The sequence below is a fragment of the Scyliorhinus canicula genome, chromosome 3 (genome assembly GCF_902713615.1).
Source record: "Scyliorhinus canicula chromosome 3, sScyCan1.1, whole genome shotgun sequence".
In the NCBI taxonomy this organism is placed as follows: domain Eukaryota; kingdom Metazoa; phylum Chordata; class Chondrichthyes; order Carcharhiniformes; family Scyliorhinidae; genus Scyliorhinus; species Scyliorhinus canicula.
The window spans coordinates 10,501,769-10,520,025 of NC_052148.1; the positions used below are offsets into that span (position 1 = coordinate 10,501,769).

The 18,257-nt window shown below is 47.4% G+C and overlaps 1 protein-coding gene across 1 annotated transcript in view; it reads left to right on the plus strand.

The window, feature by feature from the left end:
• Positions 1-558: 558 nt before the first annotated feature.
• cct7 (chaperonin containing TCP1, subunit 7 (eta)) overlaps positions 559-18,257 on the plus strand; it is a 60,355-nt gene continuing 42,656 nt past the window's right edge. Inside the window, exons 1-4 of the mRNA XM_038793121.1 lie at positions 559-651; positions 13,249-13,402; positions 14,741-14,847; positions 17,425-17,550. Of these exons, the coding sequence (XP_038649049.1) occupies positions 646-651; positions 13,249-13,402; positions 14,741-14,847; positions 17,425-17,550 (393 nt within the window). The 5' untranslated portion in view covers positions 559-645. The remainder of the gene's footprint in view (positions 652-13,248; positions 13,403-14,740; positions 14,848-17,424; positions 17,551-18,257) is intronic.

Here is an 18,257-nt window from a genome sequence, read left to right on the forward strand (position 1 = left end):
TTTCCCCAGTGTACAGATCCCTATTTCCCCAGTGTATAGATCCATATTTCTCCAGCGTACAGATCCCTATTTCTCCAATGTATAGATCCATATTTCTCCAGCGTACAGATCCCTATTTCTCCAGTGTATAGATCTCTATTTCTCCAGTGTACAGATCCCTATTTCCCCAGTATGCAGATCCCTATTTCCCCATTGTACAGATCCCTATTTCCCCAGTGTACAGATCCCTATTTCCCCAGTGTATAGATCCATATTTCTCCAGCGTACAGATCCCTATTTTTCCAGTGTATAGACCCCTATTTCTCCAGAGTACAGATCCCTATTTCTCCAGTGTACAGATCCCTAATTTTCCAGTGTACAGATCCCAATTTCTCCAGTGTATAGACCCCTATTTCCCCATTGTACAGATCCCTATTTCCCCAGTGTACAGATCCCTATTTCCCCAGTGTACAGATCCCTATTTCCCCAGTATGCAGATCCCTATTTGAAGTCCACCTGCAGTGTGAGGCCGCCATCTTTGATACTGGCACCAAAGGCGTCTGTTGTTACCCAGGCAGCCGGGCAGGGCGCCGGGTGACGTCAGGACGCTGTGCGCGCGCGTGGCGGTTGCTGGAAGGTTCGGCCGGAGCTGCGAGAAGCGGAAAGATGATGGTGGGTGAAGGCTGAGGGCGAGTGGGGCAATCGGCTGCCATCCGCCCGTAAGGGATGGGTTTATCGGTGAGGTGGGGCGGGGGATGGTCAGCCGGCCTTGCGGGCGGAGCGGGAAGGGCTGTATTTGTGCGGGATTTGCCGTTGGTCGTGGGTTTAATGGCGCCGGAGGCGCGGGTGCCGGTTGAGGCTCGGTCCAGGGGAGGCGGAGGGGATTTCGGAGGAGTTTGGTTGTGTGGAGGGAGGGAGAGGGGTAAAGGGAGGAGGGTGGGTGGGGTAATTGCTGCGTGGCCCAGGGGCTGTTTAACCGGCAGGGGATTCGGGATTGACAAATCTGGGACTCTGTTAAAGGGGGGCGGTGATCATGAGGCGGCTTGTGGGGCCCATCCTAAGGAGGGGCCCAGGGCTGGGCAGCAGCATAGAGGGACCGTCTGCCTCTGTACCTTGTGGAAGCTTCCAGAACAACCCAGCAATGTATTTTCACCATGGCTTGGTGCTACAGAGCTTGAATATTATTGAAAAGAGAGCTATGTTGCCGAAGAGTGGGGATTAATGGGTGTTTCTCTGGTTGGCAATCAGTAGCTAGTTGTGCCCCTCAGGGATCAGTGCTGGGCCCACAATTGTTCACAATTTACATAGATGATTTGGAGTTGGGGACCAAGGGCAATGTGTCCAAGTTTGCAGATGACACTAAGATGAGTGGTAAAGTGAAAAGTACAGAGGATACTGGAAGTCTGCAGAGGGATTTGGATAGGTTAAGTGAATGGCCTAGGGTCTGGCAGATGGAATACAATGTTGACAAATGTGAGGTTATCCATTTTGGTAGGAACAACAGCAAACGGGATTATTATTTAAATGATAAAATATTAAAACATGCTGCTGTGCAGAGAGACCTGGGTGTGCTAGTGCATGAGTCGCAAAAAGTTGGTTTACAGGTGATTAAGAAGGCAAATGGAGTTTTGTCTTTCGTTGCCAGAGGGATGGAGTTTAAGACTAGGGAGGTTATGCTGCAATTGTATAAGGTGTTAGTGAGGCCACACCTGGGGTATTGTGTTCAGTTTTGGTCTCCTTACCTGAGAAAGGACGTACTGGCACTGGAGGGTGTGCAAAGGCGATTCACTCGGTCAATCCCAGAGCTGAAGGGGTTGGATTACGAGGAGAGGTTGAGTAGACTGGGACTATACTCGTTAGAATTTAGAAGGATGCGGTGGGGATCTTATAGAAACATATAAAATTATGAAGGGAATAGATGGAATAGATGCGGGCAGGTTGTTTCCACTGGCGGCTGAAAGCAGAACTAGGGGGCATAGCCTCAAAATAAGGGGAAGTAGATTTAGGACTGAGTTTAGGAGGAACTTCTTCACCCAAAGGGTTGTGAATCTATGGAATTCCTTGCCCAGTGAAGCAGTTGAGGCTCCTTCATAAATGTTTTTAAGATAAAGATAGTTTTTTGAAGAATTACAGGATTAATGGGTATGGTGTTCGGGCCGGAAAGTGGAGCTGAGTCCACAAAAGATCAGCCATGATCTCATTGAATGGCGGAGCAGGCTCAAGGGGCCAGATGGCCTACTCCTGCTCCTAGTTCTTATGAAGCCTTTCGTCTTGCACCCTTCCAGTGATTGTGGGCAGCAACGTGAAATGGGAGCAGGAGCTTGCTATTTGGCTCGACGAGCCTGCTGCCGTTATCCCATCAGATCATAGCCCACCTGATTGCGGCATCAACTTCACAACTCTGCCAATCTCCGACAACCTTTGACTCCCTTGTTGGTCAAGAATCTATCCCATCTCAGGGCAGCATGGTGGCTCAGTGGTTAGCACTGCTGTCTTACAGCGCTGAGGTCCCGGTTTCGATCCCGGCTCTGGGTCACTGTCCGTGTGGAGTTTACGCATTCTCCCTGTGTTTGCGTGGGTTTTGCCCCCACAACCCAAAGATGTGCATGGTAGGTGGATTAGCCACGCTATATTGCCCCTTAATTAGAAAAAATGAATTCGGTACTCTTAAATTTATATAACAAAAGAATCTATCACATCTCTGCATTAGAACGTTCATTGACCCTGCCTCCATCCCTTTCCAAGGAAGAGAGTGTGTACGTACTGAGTACGTTTCCTTGGCCACATAAAAATAATTTTCACTACTTAGGTACATGTGACAATAAATCAAATGACGACGCTCTGTGGGAGAACATTTCTTCTCATCGCCGTCTTAAATGGGAGATCCCTTATCTTTAATCTGTGTCCCCCAGTTCTAGTCTCTCTCCATAACATGTCACCTCATTCTTCGAAACTCCAGCGGATACAAGATGAACCTGTCCAGTCTTTACTCATAAGGCAATCCACCCATTCCAGGTATTAAATCCAGTAAACCTCTGCGAACTGCTTCCAATGCATTTGCATCCTTCCTGAGTGACAATGTAATCCAGACTGATACATCCAGTGTGGGGACTGCTCGTGCTCAATGTGGGATTTCGGGGACGCGGCCGATGCCCCTGACTCCTTCATGTGCGGAAAGTGTGTCCAGCTGCAGCTCTTCTTAGACCCCATGACGGCTCTGGAGCTGCGGATGGACTCACTTTGGAGCATCTGCGATGCTGAGGAGGTCGCGGATAGCAAGTTTAGTGAGTTGGTCACACCGCAGATTAGCATTGGTGAGGGAGACAGGGAATGGGTGACCAAAAGGCAGTGCTGGTGTCCCCTGCTGTCATCTCCCTCCAAAACAGGCATACTGTTTTGGATACTGTTGGGGGAGATGACTCACCAGGGGAAGGCAGTAGTAGCCAGGCTCATGGCACCGTGGCTGGCTCTGCTGCACAGAAGGGCGGGAAAAAGACTGGCAGGGCTATAGTCATGGGGGATTCAATCGTAAGGGGAGTAGACAGCCATTTCTGTGGTCGGAAACGAGACTCCCGAATGGTATGTTGCCTCCCGGGTGCATGGGTCAGGGATGTCTCAGATCGGCTGCATGACATACTGAACGGGGAGGGTGAACAGCCAGTTGTCGTGGTGCATATAGGCACCAACGATATAGGTAAAAAACGGGATGAGGTCCTACAATCAGAATTTAGGGAGTTAAGAGATAAGTTTAAAAAGTAGGACCTTTAAAGGTCGTAATCTCAGGGTTGCTACCAGTGCCACGAGACAGTCAGAGTAGAAATTCAAGAATAGTCAGAATGAATACGTGGCTTAAGAGATGGTGCAGGAGGGAGGGGTTCAGATTTTTGGGACATTGGAACCGGTTCTGGGGGCGGTGGGACCATTACAAATTGGATGGTCTACACCTGGGCAGGACTGGAACCAATGTTCTCGGGGGTGCTTTTGCTAACACTGTTGAGGCGGTTTTAAACTAATGTGGCCTGGGGATGGGAACCAGATTAGGAAGTTAGAGGTTAGGAAAGAGGCAGCAACTAAAGCCAGTAAGGTACTAGATAATAAACTCATTGTGACTAAGGGGAAGAGTAGACAGGGTACAGATGATGAATGCAAAGGCACAAATGGTCTGAGGTGCATTTGTTTTAATGTGAGAAGTGTAGCAGGTAAGGCAGATGAATTTAAGGCTTGGATTAGCACCTGGGAATATAATGTTATAGGTATTACTGAGACTTGGTTGAGGGAAGGGCAAGACTGGCAACTAAATATCCCAGGGTATAGATGCTTCAGGAGGGATAGAGAGGTAGGTAAAAGGGGTGGAGGAGTTGCATTACTGGTCAGAGATGATATCACAGCTGTGATTAAGGAGGGCACAATGGAGGACTCGAGCACTGAGGCAACATGGGTAGAGCTAAGAAATAGGAAGGGTGCAGTAACATTGTTGGGACTTTACGACAGGCCTCCCAAAAGCGAGCATGAAGTAGAGGTACAAATATGTAGACAGATTATAGAAAAATGTAGGAGCAATAGGGTGGTTGTGATGGGAGTTTTTAACTTCCACTACATTGAATGGGACTCATGTAGTGTTGGAAGCGTAGATGGAGCAGAATTTGTAAGGAGCATCCAGGAGAGTTTTTTTTAGAGCAGTATGGAAATAGTTCAATTCGGGAAGGGGCCATACTGGACCTGGTACTGGGGAATGATCCCGGCCAGGTGGTTGAAGTTTCACTCGGTGATTACTTTGGGAATAGCGATCACAATTCCGTAAGTTTTAGAATACTCGTGGACAAAGACGAGAGTGGTCCTAAAGGAAGAGTGCTAAATTGGGGAAAGGCAGAGTATAACAAAATTCGGCAGGAGCTAGGGAATGTGGATTGGGAGCAGCTGTTTAAGGGTAAATCCACATTTGAAATGTGGGAGTCTTTTAAGGAAAGGTTGATTAGAGTGCAGGACAGACATGTCCCTGTGAAAATGAGGGATAGAAATGGGAAGATTAGGGAACCATGGATGACGGGTGGAATTGTGAGACTAGCTAAAATGAAAAAGGAAACATACATAAGATCGAGGCGACTCAAAACTGATGAAGCTTTGGAGGAATATCGGGAAAGTAGGACAAATCTCAAACGCGCAATAAAGAGGGCTAAAAGGGGTCATGAAATATCTTTGGCTAACAGGGTTAAGGAAAATCCCAAAGCCTTTTATTCGTATGTAAGGAGCAAGAGGGTAACTAGAGAAAGGATTGGTCCACTCAAAGACAAAAGAGGGAATTTATGCGTGGAGTCAGAGGAAATGGGTGAAATTCTTAATGAGTACTTTGCATCGGTATTCACCAAGGAGATGGACATGACGGATGTTGAGGCTAGGGATGGATGTTTAAATACTCTAGGTCAAGTTGGCATAAGGAAGGGGGAAGATTTGGGTATTCTAAAAGGCATTAAGGTGGACAAGTCCCCAGGTCCGGATGGGATCTATCCCAGGTTATTGAGGGAATCGAGGGGAAAAAATAGCTGGGTCCTTAACAGATATCTTTGCAGCATCCCTGAGCATGGAAACAGCACTTTGCTGTGAGCACTTTGGAAACAGTGACCACAATTCGGTGACCTTTACATTAGTGATGGAAAGGGATAAGTATACCCCGCAGGGCAAGAGTTATAGCTGGGGGAAGGGCAATTATGATGCCATTAGACATGACTTAGGATGTGTAGGTTGGAGAAGTAGGCTGCAAGGGTTGGGCACACTGGATATGTGGAGCTTGTTCAAGGAACAGCTATTGCATGTTCTTGATAAGTACGTACCAGTCAGGCAGGGAGGAAGGGGTCGAGCGAGGGAACCGTGGTTTACCAAAGAAGTGGAATCTCTTGTTAAGAGGAAGAAGGAGGCCTATGTGAAGATGAGGCGTGAAGTTTCAGTTGGGGCACTTGATAGTTACAAGGAAGCGAGGAAGGATCTAAAGAGAGAGCTAAGCCGAGCAAGGAGGGGACATGAGACGTCTTTGGCAGGTAGGATCAAGGAAAACCCAAAAGCTTTCTATAGGTATGTCAGGAATAAAAGAATGACTAGGGTAAGAGTAGGGCCAGTCAAGGACAGTGGTGGGAAGTTGTGTGTGGAGGCTGAGGAGATAAGCGAGATACTAAATGAATACTTTTCGTCAGTATTCACTCAGGAAAAAGATAATATTGTGGAGGAGAATGCTGAGACCCAGGCTATTAGAATAGATGGCATTGAGGTGCGTAGGGAAGAAGTGTTGGCAATTCTGGACAAGGTGAAAATAGATAAGTCCCCGGGGCCTGATGGGATTTATCCTAGGATTCTCTGGGAAGCCAGGGAAGAGATTGCTGAGCCCTTGGCTTTGATTTTTAGGTCATCATTGGCTACAGGAATAGTGCCAGAGGGCTGGAGGATAGCAAATGTGGTCCCTTTGTTCAAGAAGGGGAGTAGAGATAACCGGTGAGCCTAACATCTGTGGTGGGTAAAGTCTTGGAGGGGAGAGGATTATAAAAGATACGATTTATAATCATCTAGATAGGAATACTATGATTATGGATAGTCAGCATGGTTTTGTGAAGGGTAGGTCATGCCTCACAAACCTTATCGAGTTCTTTGAGAAGGTGACTGAACAGGTAGACGAGGGTAGAGCAGTTGATGTGGTGTATATGGATTTCAGTAAAGCGTTTGATAAGGTTCCCCACGGTCGGCTATTGCAGAAAATACGGAGGCTGGGGATTGAGGGTGATTTAGAGATGTGGATCAGAAATTGGCTAGTTGAAAGAAGACAGAGGGTGGTAGTTGATGGGAAATGTTCAGAATGGAGTTCAGTTATGAGTGGCGTACCACAAGGATCTGTTCTGGGGCCGTTGCTGTTTGTCATTTTTATAAATGACCTAGAAGAGGGCGCAGAAGGATGGGTGAGTAAATTTGCAGACGACACTAAAGTCGGTGGAGTTGTAGACAGTGCGGAAGGATGTTGCAGGTTACAGAGGGACATAGATAAGCTGCAGAGCTGGGCTGAGAGGTGGCAAATGGAGTTTAATGTGGAGAAGTGTGAGGTGATTCACTTTGGAAAGAATAACAGGAATGCAGAATATTTGGCTAATGGTAAAATTCTTGGTAGTGTGGATGAGCAGAGGGATCTCGGTGTCCATGTACATAGATCCCTGAAAGTTGCCACCCAGGTTGATAGGGTTGTGAAGAAGGCCTATGGTGTGTTGGCCTTTATTGGTAGAGGGATTGAGTTCCGGAGCCATGAGGTCATGTTGCAGTTGTACAAAACTCTAGTACGGCCGCATTTGGAGTATTGCGTACAGTTCTGGTCGCCTCATTATAGGAAGGACGTGGAAGCTTTGGAACGGGTGCAGAGGAGATTTACCAGGATGTTGCCTGGTATGGAGGGAAAATCTTATGAGGAACGGCTGATGGACTTGAGGTTGTTTCGTTAGAGAGAAGAAGGTTAAGAGGTGACTTAATAGAGGCATACAAAATGATCAGAGGGTTAGATAGGGTGGACAGCGAGAGCCTTCTCCCGCGGATGGAGGTGGCTAGCACGAGGGGACATAGCCTTAAATTGAGGGGTAATAGATATAGGACAGAGGTCAGAGGTGGGTTTTTTACGCAAAGAGTGGTGAGGCCGTGGAATGCCCTACCTGCAACAGTAGTGAACTCGCCAACATTGAGGGCATTTAAAAGTTTATTGGATAAGCATATGGATGATAAGGGCATAGTGTAGGTTAGATGGCCTTTAGTTTTTTTCCATGTCGGTGCATCATCGAGGACCGAAGGGCCTGTACTGCGCTGTATCGTTCTATGTTCTATGGGTGAGGTCCCGGAGGACTGGAGAATTGCTAATGTTGTCCCTTTGTTTAAGAAGGGTAGCAAGGATAATCCAGGGAATTATAGACCTGTGAGCTTGACGTCAGTGGTAGGCAAACTGTTGGAGAAGAATCTGAGGGATAGGATCTATTCACATCTGGATAGACTTATAAGTGATAGGCAGCAGGATCTATTCACATGTGTGAAATGAAATGAAAAATGAAATGAAAATGAAAATCGCTTATTGTCACGAGTAGGCTTCAATGAAGTTACTGTGAAAAGCCCCTAGTCGCCACATTCCGGCGCCTGTCCGGGGAGGCTGGTACGGGAAGGCGCCGGAATGTGGCAGAAAATAGACTGATCAGTGATAGGCAGCGTGGTTTTGTGCAGGGAAGGTCATGTCTTACAAACCTAATAGAATTCTTTGAGGAAGTGACAAAGTTAATTGATGAGGGAAGGACTGTAAATGTCATATACATGGACTTCAGTAAGGCATTTGATAAAGTGTCCCATGGCAGGTTGATGGTAAAAGTGAAGTCGTATGGGGTTCAGGGTGTACTAGCTCGATGGATAAAGATCTGGCTGGGCAAAGGAGACAGAGTAGTGGTGGAAGGGAGTGTCTCAAAATGGAGAAAGGTGACTAGTGGTGTTCCACAGGGATTCGTGCTCGAACCACTGTTGTTTGTGACATACATAAATGATTTGGACGAAGGTATAGATGGTCTGATCAGCAAGTTTGCAGATGATACTAAGATTGGTGGAGTTGCAGATAGCGAGGAGGACTCAGAGAATACAGCAAAATATAGATAGATTGGAGAGTTGGGCAGAGAAATGGCAGATGGAGTTCAATCCAGGCAAATGTGAGGTGATGCATTTTGGAAGATCAAATTCAAGAGCGGATTATATGGTCAATGGAAGAGTCCTGGGAAAAATTGATGTACAGAGAGATCTGGGAGTTGAGGTCCATTGTACCCTGAAGGTGGCAACGCAGGTCGATAGAGTGGTCAAGAAGGCATACAGCATGTGTGCCTTCATCGGACGGGGTATTGAGTACAAGAGTTGGCAGGTCATGTTACAGTTGTACAGGACTTTGGTTAGGCCACATTTGGAATACTGCGTGCAGTTCTGGTCGCCACATTACCAGAAGTATGTGGATGCTTTAGAGAGGGTGCAGAGGAGGTTCACCAAGATGTTGCCTGGTATGGAGGGTGCTAGCTATGAAGAAAGGTTGAGTAGATTAGGATTGTTTTCATTGGAAAGACGGAGGTTGAGGGGGGACCTGATTGAGGTCTACAGAATTATGAGAGGTATGGACAGGGTGGATAGCAACAAGCTTTTTCCAAGAGTGGGGGTGTCAATTATCATAGAATTTACAGTGCAGAAGGAGGCCATTCAGCCCATCGAGTCTGCACCGGCTCTTGGAAAGAGCACCCTACCCAAGGTCAACACCTCCACCCTATCCCCATAACCCAGTAATCCCACCCAACACTAAGGGCAATTTTGGTCACTAAGGGCAATTTATCATGGCCAATCCACCTAACCTGCACATCTTTGGACTGTGGGAGGAAACCGGAGCACCCGGATGAAACCCATGCCCACACGGGGAGGATGTGCAGACTCCGCACAGACAGTGACCTAAGCCGGAATTGAACCTGGGACCCTGAAGCTGTGAAGCGATTGTGCTATCCACAATGCTATCCACAATGCTACCGTGCTGCCCGTTACAAGGGGTCACGATTTCAAGGTGAGAGGGGGAAAGTTTAAGGGAGATGTGAGTGGAAAGTTTTTTACGCAGAGGGTGGTGGGTGCGTGGAACGCTTTGCCAGTGGAGGTGGTAGAGGCGGGCACGATAGCATCATTTAAGATGCATCTGGACAGATATATGAACGGGCGGGGAACAGAGGGAAGTAGATCCTTGGAAAATAGGCGACAGGTTTAGATAAAGGATCTGGATCGCCACAGGCTGGAAGGGCCTGTTCCTGTGCCTATTTCTTTGTTCTATGTCGGGTGTGCTTTCAGATGAGACATTAGACCAAGGCCCCGTCTACTCTCAAGTAAATTTAAATATCCAAAGGCCAGCATTCAGGAAACATTTGAGAGTTACCCAGTGTCCTGAACAACATTTATCCTTCAAATGCCATCTTTAAAACAGGTTCACTGGCTATTTGGGGGATCTTCCTCTGCGTGAGTTGCCTTACTCATGAAAGTGACTACTGTTGGCTTTGTGATCTGGGCGACATGGTGGTGCAGTGGTTAGCGCTGCTGTCTATGGCACTGAGGACCCGGGTTTGATCCCGGCCCCGGGTCTCTGTCCATGTAGAGTTTGCACATTCTTCCCATGTCTGCGTGGGTTTCACCCCCACAACCCAAAAGATGTGCAGGGTAGGTGGATTGGCATGCAAAATTTCCCTTAATTGGAAAAAAATGATTGGCTATTGCTTCCTCATTGCAGGGAATCTGAACTTTGTTGACTAGCATCCCGAATTGCCATTGAGAAGGCGGTGGTGGAGGGCTGCATGGTGGCGCAGTGGTTAGCACTGCTGCCTCACGGTGCTGAGAATCCAGGTTTGATCCTGGGGCACTGTCCCTGTGGAGTTTGCACATTCTCCCTGTTTCTGCATGGGCCTCACCCCCACAACCCAAAAAGATGATCAGGGTAGGTGGATTGGCCACACTAAACAACCACTTAATTGTAAAAAAAAGAATTGGGCACTCTAAATTTTTAAAAAAAGAGAAGGTGGCAGTGGGCTGCTTTCTTGAACCACTTGTGTTATAGGTAAAGCCACAGTGCTGGTAGGGAATGTTACTTGCCACTTAATCATCCTAGCCTGAATATTGTCCTGGTTTTGCTGCATTTGCGTATGGGCTGCTTCAGTATCTGAGGAGTTGTGAATGGTGCTGAAAATGGGCAATCATCAGCGAACATCCCCACTTCTGACCTTATGATGGAAGAAAGGTAATTGATGAAACATGAAGATGAATCTTGGACATTATAGGAGTATAAAACTACCCTGAGAAACTCCTGCAGTGATGTTGGAGGCGAATCATCCAGCTCCAGGGCAACAACTACTTTTTTTGCGCAAGATAAGACTCCACCTAGTGTGGAGTGTTTTTCTCCGATTCCCAATACTTGGGCTGGATTCTCCGATTCTGGGACTATGTCCCCACGTCGGCGTGGGAACGGTGGCGTTTTACGCCAGAAAAACTGGTGCAAAACGGCTACCGATTCCCCGTTTTGCTGGGGACTAGTAGGACAGCAGCGTAAAGCACCTGGCTCCCTGGAGAATTGCCGGGTCCATGGCCGGTGGAGAGGCGGTGGCATAGTGGTATTGTCACTGGACCAGTAAACTAAAGACCCAGAGTAATGCTCTGGGGACCCAAGTTCAAATCCCAACACTGCAGATGGTGAAATTTGAATTCAATAAAAATCTGAAATTAAAAATTTGTCGATGACCATGAAACCATTGTTGATTGTCGTAAAACTCCATCTGGTTCACTAATGTCCTTTAGGGAAGGAAATTTGCCATCCTTACCTGGTCTACATGTGACTTCAGACCCACAGCAACGTGGTTGACTCTGAACTGCCCCCCCTCAACGGCCATTAGGGATGGGCGATAAATGCTGGCCCAGCCTGCACCGCCCACATCCAATGAACAAATAAAAAACACAATGTAGTACTCCAGATCGGGTTTGAACAAAATAAAAGCAAATGTGCTGATGCTGGAATCAAACAAAAACAGAAAATACTGGACAAACTCAGCAGGCCTGGCAGCATCTGTGGAGAGAGAAGGGAGCTAACATTTTGAGTCTGGATGACTATTTGTCAAAGCTCAGCTCCCTTCTTAAATTAAAAGCGAACTTTCTAATCCCTTTGCCCTTCCACAGTACCTAGTTTTCCACATTTGTGACTCTTGAATCTAAAATGGATGTGACACTATTTCGCATTCAACTCCCATCTGCTATAGTCTCGATCTGTGTCTGTTTGCAACTTCATGTTGCCGTCCACACAATTTCCACACAGTCTCCTATTTGTGCCTTCATCCAAGTCACTGAAATTTATGGTGAAAGCTGAGTCCCCAGTAGATCCTTGTGGAACATCAGTTGTCACATCCCACCACTCAGCATTTATGTTATCCTTGCTCAATCACAGAAAATTACAGTGCAGAAAAGGCCCTTCGACCTATCAAGTCTGCACCGCCACATGACAGGCACCTGAGCTGCCAATCCTAATCCCCTTTGCCAGCACTTGGCCCATAGTCTCGAATGTTAAGATGTGCCAAGTGCTCTCTGCCTTTTGACGCCTGGCCATTTTCCAATCCTTGGCACAAAGTTACCAAGCAAACTTATTTTTGTCAATCGCTTGAGTAGAAACTTATAAATGGACAATATCAATAGACGCGTCCTTATCCATCATGTTGGTGACTTCAGCTGGAATACTCCTGTGACTCACCCATTGCAAATCAGCACTAACACCAATCAGTTTATACTTGTACAAGTGCCATCATATTGAAATACCGTTTGCACACAGCAAGATCCTAGAAAGGAGATGAAGGACTCCGGTTAATCTGTTTTGATGATGCTGGTTGGGGGAAGATGTGGGTTCGAGGTAGAACCGATGCTGTGAATTCTGAACTATAAAGAACCAAGCCGTGAAATGGAGCTGCAGGTCACATACTGCCGATCGGTGGTGGGGGATCGAGCAGTGTACAAATAGCGAGCGCCAGGGTGGAGCTCCAAGCTGGGGACACCACCATTAGCATCTCACACCCACCTGGCCGCCTGTGAGCCCCTCATCTCCCCCACCCTGCCCGCCCGTGCTGCTCCACCCCTCTGCAGCCAATCTGGCCTGCCTGTGGCCGGCATTCTTAAAATGCCAGCTGTGGCCGCTGGGCACTTCTTGCTGCGATTGGGAACACTGCGACTGATTGCTCCGTGACCCACCTGACACCCACCGACCCTGAGTTTGGAAAAACCCTGAAATAAGACACAAATAATTTCTGTCACCAGTATGTTGGCAACTTGTGGACATAAATTTTAAATCATTTGAAGGACCAGAGACATGAGAAGAAACTGTTTTACACAGTGGGTTGTCAGGGCAGCATGAAATATGCGTGAAGTAGAATCCAGAATAGTTTTTAAAAACAGGAATGATCAACATTTCAAACAAAATTTAAAAGAATTGGACAGAAGAATGGGGCAAGTAGGCAGCACTTTTTAAAATTCAGCAGAAGCGCATTGGCCTCCTCCTCTGCTAGAAGATTCCATGATTGTAATACTAATTACATGAAGTTTGCAGTTTACGCTGTTGACTTCTAATCTTAAAATTGGTGACATTTAGTATTCTGCACTTTAATTTTCAAAAGGTGACTCATTAAGTCCATGTCATTTAATTATTAATGAATTTAATCTAAATGTGTTTTTCTTTCCCAGTCCACACCGATTATCCTCCTCAAGGAGGGGACTGACACTTCACAGGGAACTCCACAGCTGGTCAGTAACATTAATGCCTGCCAGGTTATCGCCGAGGCAGTTCGCACCACGCTGGGGCCACGTGGGATGGACAAGCTCATCGTGGACGACAGAGGTAGGGGTAATGGACACATTGGCCCAATGTTTCTATCTTCTCTGCGCAACCACAATTCTTAATGAATTGGAAGATCAGTCCTAATTTAACGGGATGGTGGAACAGACTCGAGAGGCTAAGTGACCTCTTCCTTTTCCGATGTTCCTAAATGTGCGCAACATCAGAATGATTTTGGGATGTGGGCATCGCTGGCTGGGCCAGTATTTATTGCCCTTCCCTGAGGGCATTTAAAAGTCAACTGAATTGCTGTGGATCTGGAGTCGCGTGTAGGCCAGATGGGTGGATCTCAAGTCACACTTGGACCAGACGGTTGTAAGGACAGCAGATTTTCTTCTTCCCTGAAAGGACATTAGTGAGCCAGATGGGTTTTTATGACAATCGGCAATTAGACTTTAAATTCCAGATTTTAAAAAAATCATTCGCATTTCACCATCGGCTGCAATAGGATTCAAATCTAGGTTCTTGAGCATAACCCTGGGCCTTTTGATTACTAGTCCAGTAACAATACCACTATTCCACTGCCTCCCCACATTATGAATATTATTAAAGGTGTTGAGTTCCTAACTGCTACTGTAGAGTGCCTTGCTTTATTATATTTCGTAGTGATGTATGTGGGTGTTTTCAGGTGGTTGAATTAACTGTGGCATGTCGTGCTGTGCCACACAATGTGTGGAATGGTAACTGGTTTCAAATAACTGTCCCCACTAGCACCGTGCTAATTTTAATTTTGAAGATTTAAACCTTCATGTAGTAATGTTGTTCATCTTGCCACTGATCTAACTGCTTTCTGACCCCCTTTCTACTGTAACCTTTCTCATGGAAATTGTGTGTTGCTAGCTATTTGGCCATGAGAGTTATTGCTGGACAAGGAGCCATTTCCAAATTAATTCTGCACAGAAGTCATCAGATTCCATGAGGAGTGCACCCTGATTCACCCTGTCTTCATTATAAAGCAGGGTGCTGATATCAGTTGTGCCTCCAGTACTGTCCAGCTAATCAAACAAAGACCAAGGATTGCTCTTGCACCTTTTACCCTGTGGCTGACAGTACTAGACAGTTGGAAGATACTCTCGTGCATTAAATGTGGTATTTGTAAGGACAGCACGGTGACGCAAGTGGTTAGCACAGTTGCCTCACAGCACCGAGGTCCCAGGTTCGACCCCGGCTCTGGGTCACTGTCCATGTGGAGTTTGCACATTTTCCCCATGTTTGAGTGGGTTTCGCCCTCACAACCCAAAAGATGTGCAGGATAGGTGGATTAGCCAAGGTAAATTGCCCCTTGGAAAAAATAAATTGGATACTCTAAGATTTAAGAAAAAAAGTGTTTTTATTTTGTAGGGAAAGCGACTGTCTCAAATGATGGAGCCACCATCTTGAAGCTTCTTGATGTTGTTCACCCAGCCGCAAAAACCCTTGTGGACATCGCAAAATCACAAGATGCTGAGGTAAAATGAAAGAGTGCATTTTGATTTCCTCTCTCCAAATAAATTTCCAAGTACTACCACTGCTCAGACACATTTCTCTCTCACCCTAGAAATGTGAATCACTATCTTTTCACACTCTGGGACACTGGGTCACACACTGTCTTTTCACACTCTGGGACACTGGGTCACACACTGTCCTTTCACACTCTGGGACAGTGGGCCACACACTGTCCTTTCACACTCTGGGGCACTGGGTCACACACTGTCCATTCACACTCTGGGACACTGGGTCACACACTGTCCTTTCACACTCTGGGACAGTGGGTCACACACCGTCCTTTCACACTCTGGGACAGTGGGTCACACACTGTCCTTTCACACTCTGGGACAGTGAGTCACACACTGTCCTTTCACACTCTGGGACAGTGGGTCACACACTGTCCTTTCACACTCTGGGACACTGGGTCACACACTGTCCTTTCACACTCTGGGACAGTGGGCCACACACTGTCCTTTCACACTCTGGGACACTGGGTCACACACTGTCCTTTCACACTCTGGGACACTGGGTCACACACTGTCCTTTCACACTCTGGGACACTGGGTCACACACTGTCCTTTCACACTCTGGGACACTGGGTCACACGTTGTCCTTTCACACTCTGGGACAGTGGGACACACGTCCTTTCACACTCTGGGACAGTGGGTCACACACTGTCCTTTCTCACTCTGGGACACTGGGTCACACACTGTCCTTTCACACTCTGGGACAGTGGGTCACACACTGTCCTTTCACACTCTGGGGCACTGATCACACACTGTCCTTTCACACTCTGGGACAGTGGGACACACGCTGTCATTTCACACTCTGGGACAGTGGGACACACATTGTCCTTTCACACCCTGGGACAGTGGGTCACACAATGTCCTTTCTCACTCTGGGACAGTGGGTCACACACTGTCCTTTCACACTCTGGAACACTGGGTCACACACTGCCCTTTCACACTCTGGGACAGTGGGTCACACACTGACCTTTCACACTCTGGGACAGTGGGTCACACACCGACCTTTCACACTCTGGGACAGTGGGTCACACACTGTCCTTTCACACTCTGGGACACTGGGTCACACACTGTCCTTTCACACTCTGGGACAGTGGTTCACACACAGTCCTTTCACACTCTGGGACACTGGGTCACACACTGTCCTTTCACACACTGGGTCACACACTGTCCTTTCACACTCTGGGACACTGGGTCACACACTGTCCTTTCACACTCTGGGACACTGGGTCACACACTGTCCTTTCACACTCTGGGACAGTGGGTCACACACTGTCCTTTCACACTCTGGGACAGTGGGTCACACACTGTTCTTTCACACTCTGGGACAGTGGGTCACACACTGTCCTTTCACACTCTGGGACAGTGGGTCACACACTGTCCTTTCACACTCTGGGACAGTGGGTCACACACTGTCCTTTCACACTCTGGGACAGTGGGTCACACACTGTCCTTTCACAGTCTGGTCAGTGGGTCACACACTGTTCTTTCACACTCTGGGACAGTGGGTCACACACTGTCCTTTCACACTCTGGGACAGTGGGTCACGCACTGTCCTTTCACACTCTGGGACAGTGGGTCACCCACTGTCCTTTCACACTCTGGGACAGTGGGTCACACACTGTCCTTTCACACTCTGGGACAGTGGGTCACACACTGTCCTTTCACACTCTGGGACAGTGGGTCACACACTGTCCTTTCACACTCTGGGACAGTGGGTCACACACTGTTCTTTCACACTCTGGGGCAGTGGGTCACACACTTTCCTTTCACACTCTGGGACAGTGGGCCACACACTGTCCTTTCACACTCTGGGACAGTGGTCACGCACTGTCCTTTCACACTCTGGGACAGTGGCTCACTCACTGTCCTTTCACACACTGGGTCACACACTGCCCTTTCAAACTCTGGGACAGTGGGTCACACAATGTCCTTTCACACTCTGGGACAGTGGTTCACACACTGTCCTTTCACACACTGGGACAGTGGTTCACACACTGTCCTTTCACACTCTGGGACACTGAGTCACACACTGTCCTTTCACACACTGGGTCACACACTGCCCTTTCACACTCTGGGACAGTGGGTCACACACTGACCTTTCACACTCTGGGACAGTGGGTCACACACTGTCCTTTCACACTCTGGGACAGTGGCTCACACTCTGTCCTTTCACACTCTGGGACAGTGGTTCACACACAGTCCTTTCACACTCTGGGACAGTGGGTCACACACTGTCCTTTCACAATCTGGTCAGTGGGTCACACACTGTTCTTTCACACTCTGGGACAGTGGGTCACACACTGTCCTTTCACACTCTGGGACAGTGGGTCACACACTGTCCTTTCACACTGGGTCACATACTGTTCTTTCACACTCTGGGGAGTGGGTCACACACTGTTCTTTCACACTCTGGGAGTGGTGAGATGGTAGGTCAGACACTCCTTTTAAATAAGCTCATGTGTTTATTTGTTGTTGCAAGGTTTCGATAAGCATAATGTTTAATATGTTGACTTTTCTTGTGTGTCTTTCCAGGTGGGTGATGGAACCACTTCTGTCACCCTACTTGCTGCAGAATTCCTCAGACAGATCAAATCGTACGTGGAAGAGGGACTTCATCCTCAGATTATCATCCGATCCTTCCGTAGGGCCACACAGCTGGTAATAATGGGGTCTCTTTTATTTTATAATGGGCTGCTTGTGATTTGAATGATGCCTCTGGATCTTCATTACCTGTGGAAAAAAAAATGAGTAGCTGGTCAGTTATTCTCTCTGTCACAGTCAAAGCTATTTTTTCATTTATTTTTATGCTTTCCTGAAAAGTAAACCCAGTAGGCGTTCATCTTATTGATTTTTGATACTTTTGTCTTCTTTATTCTGACCCATTGGGTTGATATGTTGTGACATATGGACTAGCCAGTGAGCAGTATTCACCCCAGATATACAGCTTGAACCAGTCTTAACATATCATTGGTGGTATGTTCTGAATATCTCCATTGTGTCTTTACGAGTTGGATGATTTGATATCTGTGCGTTCTGCACTCTGCCACAGATGACATCCGGTCTGCCTGAGACTGATAACTGATCCTTCCCAGCTCTCGAGCTCCCTGCAGTCTTTGACACAGTTGACCCCCTCTCCGCTTCTCCTCTTGTCCAGTCAGTGGGCTGTCCCTATCTGCTTTCACTCCAAAAATATATCAGGTTGCACATATATGCTTGCGGCATCCAGTTCTGCATCACCAACATGTCTTTCAACTCCTCCACTGCCCATATTGTTGGACTGTTTCTTCAACGTCTAGTTCTTGCATGGATAGCATACCTTTGTGCTTATGTTACTCTATCTAAGTAATCCAGAGGCCTGGATTCCT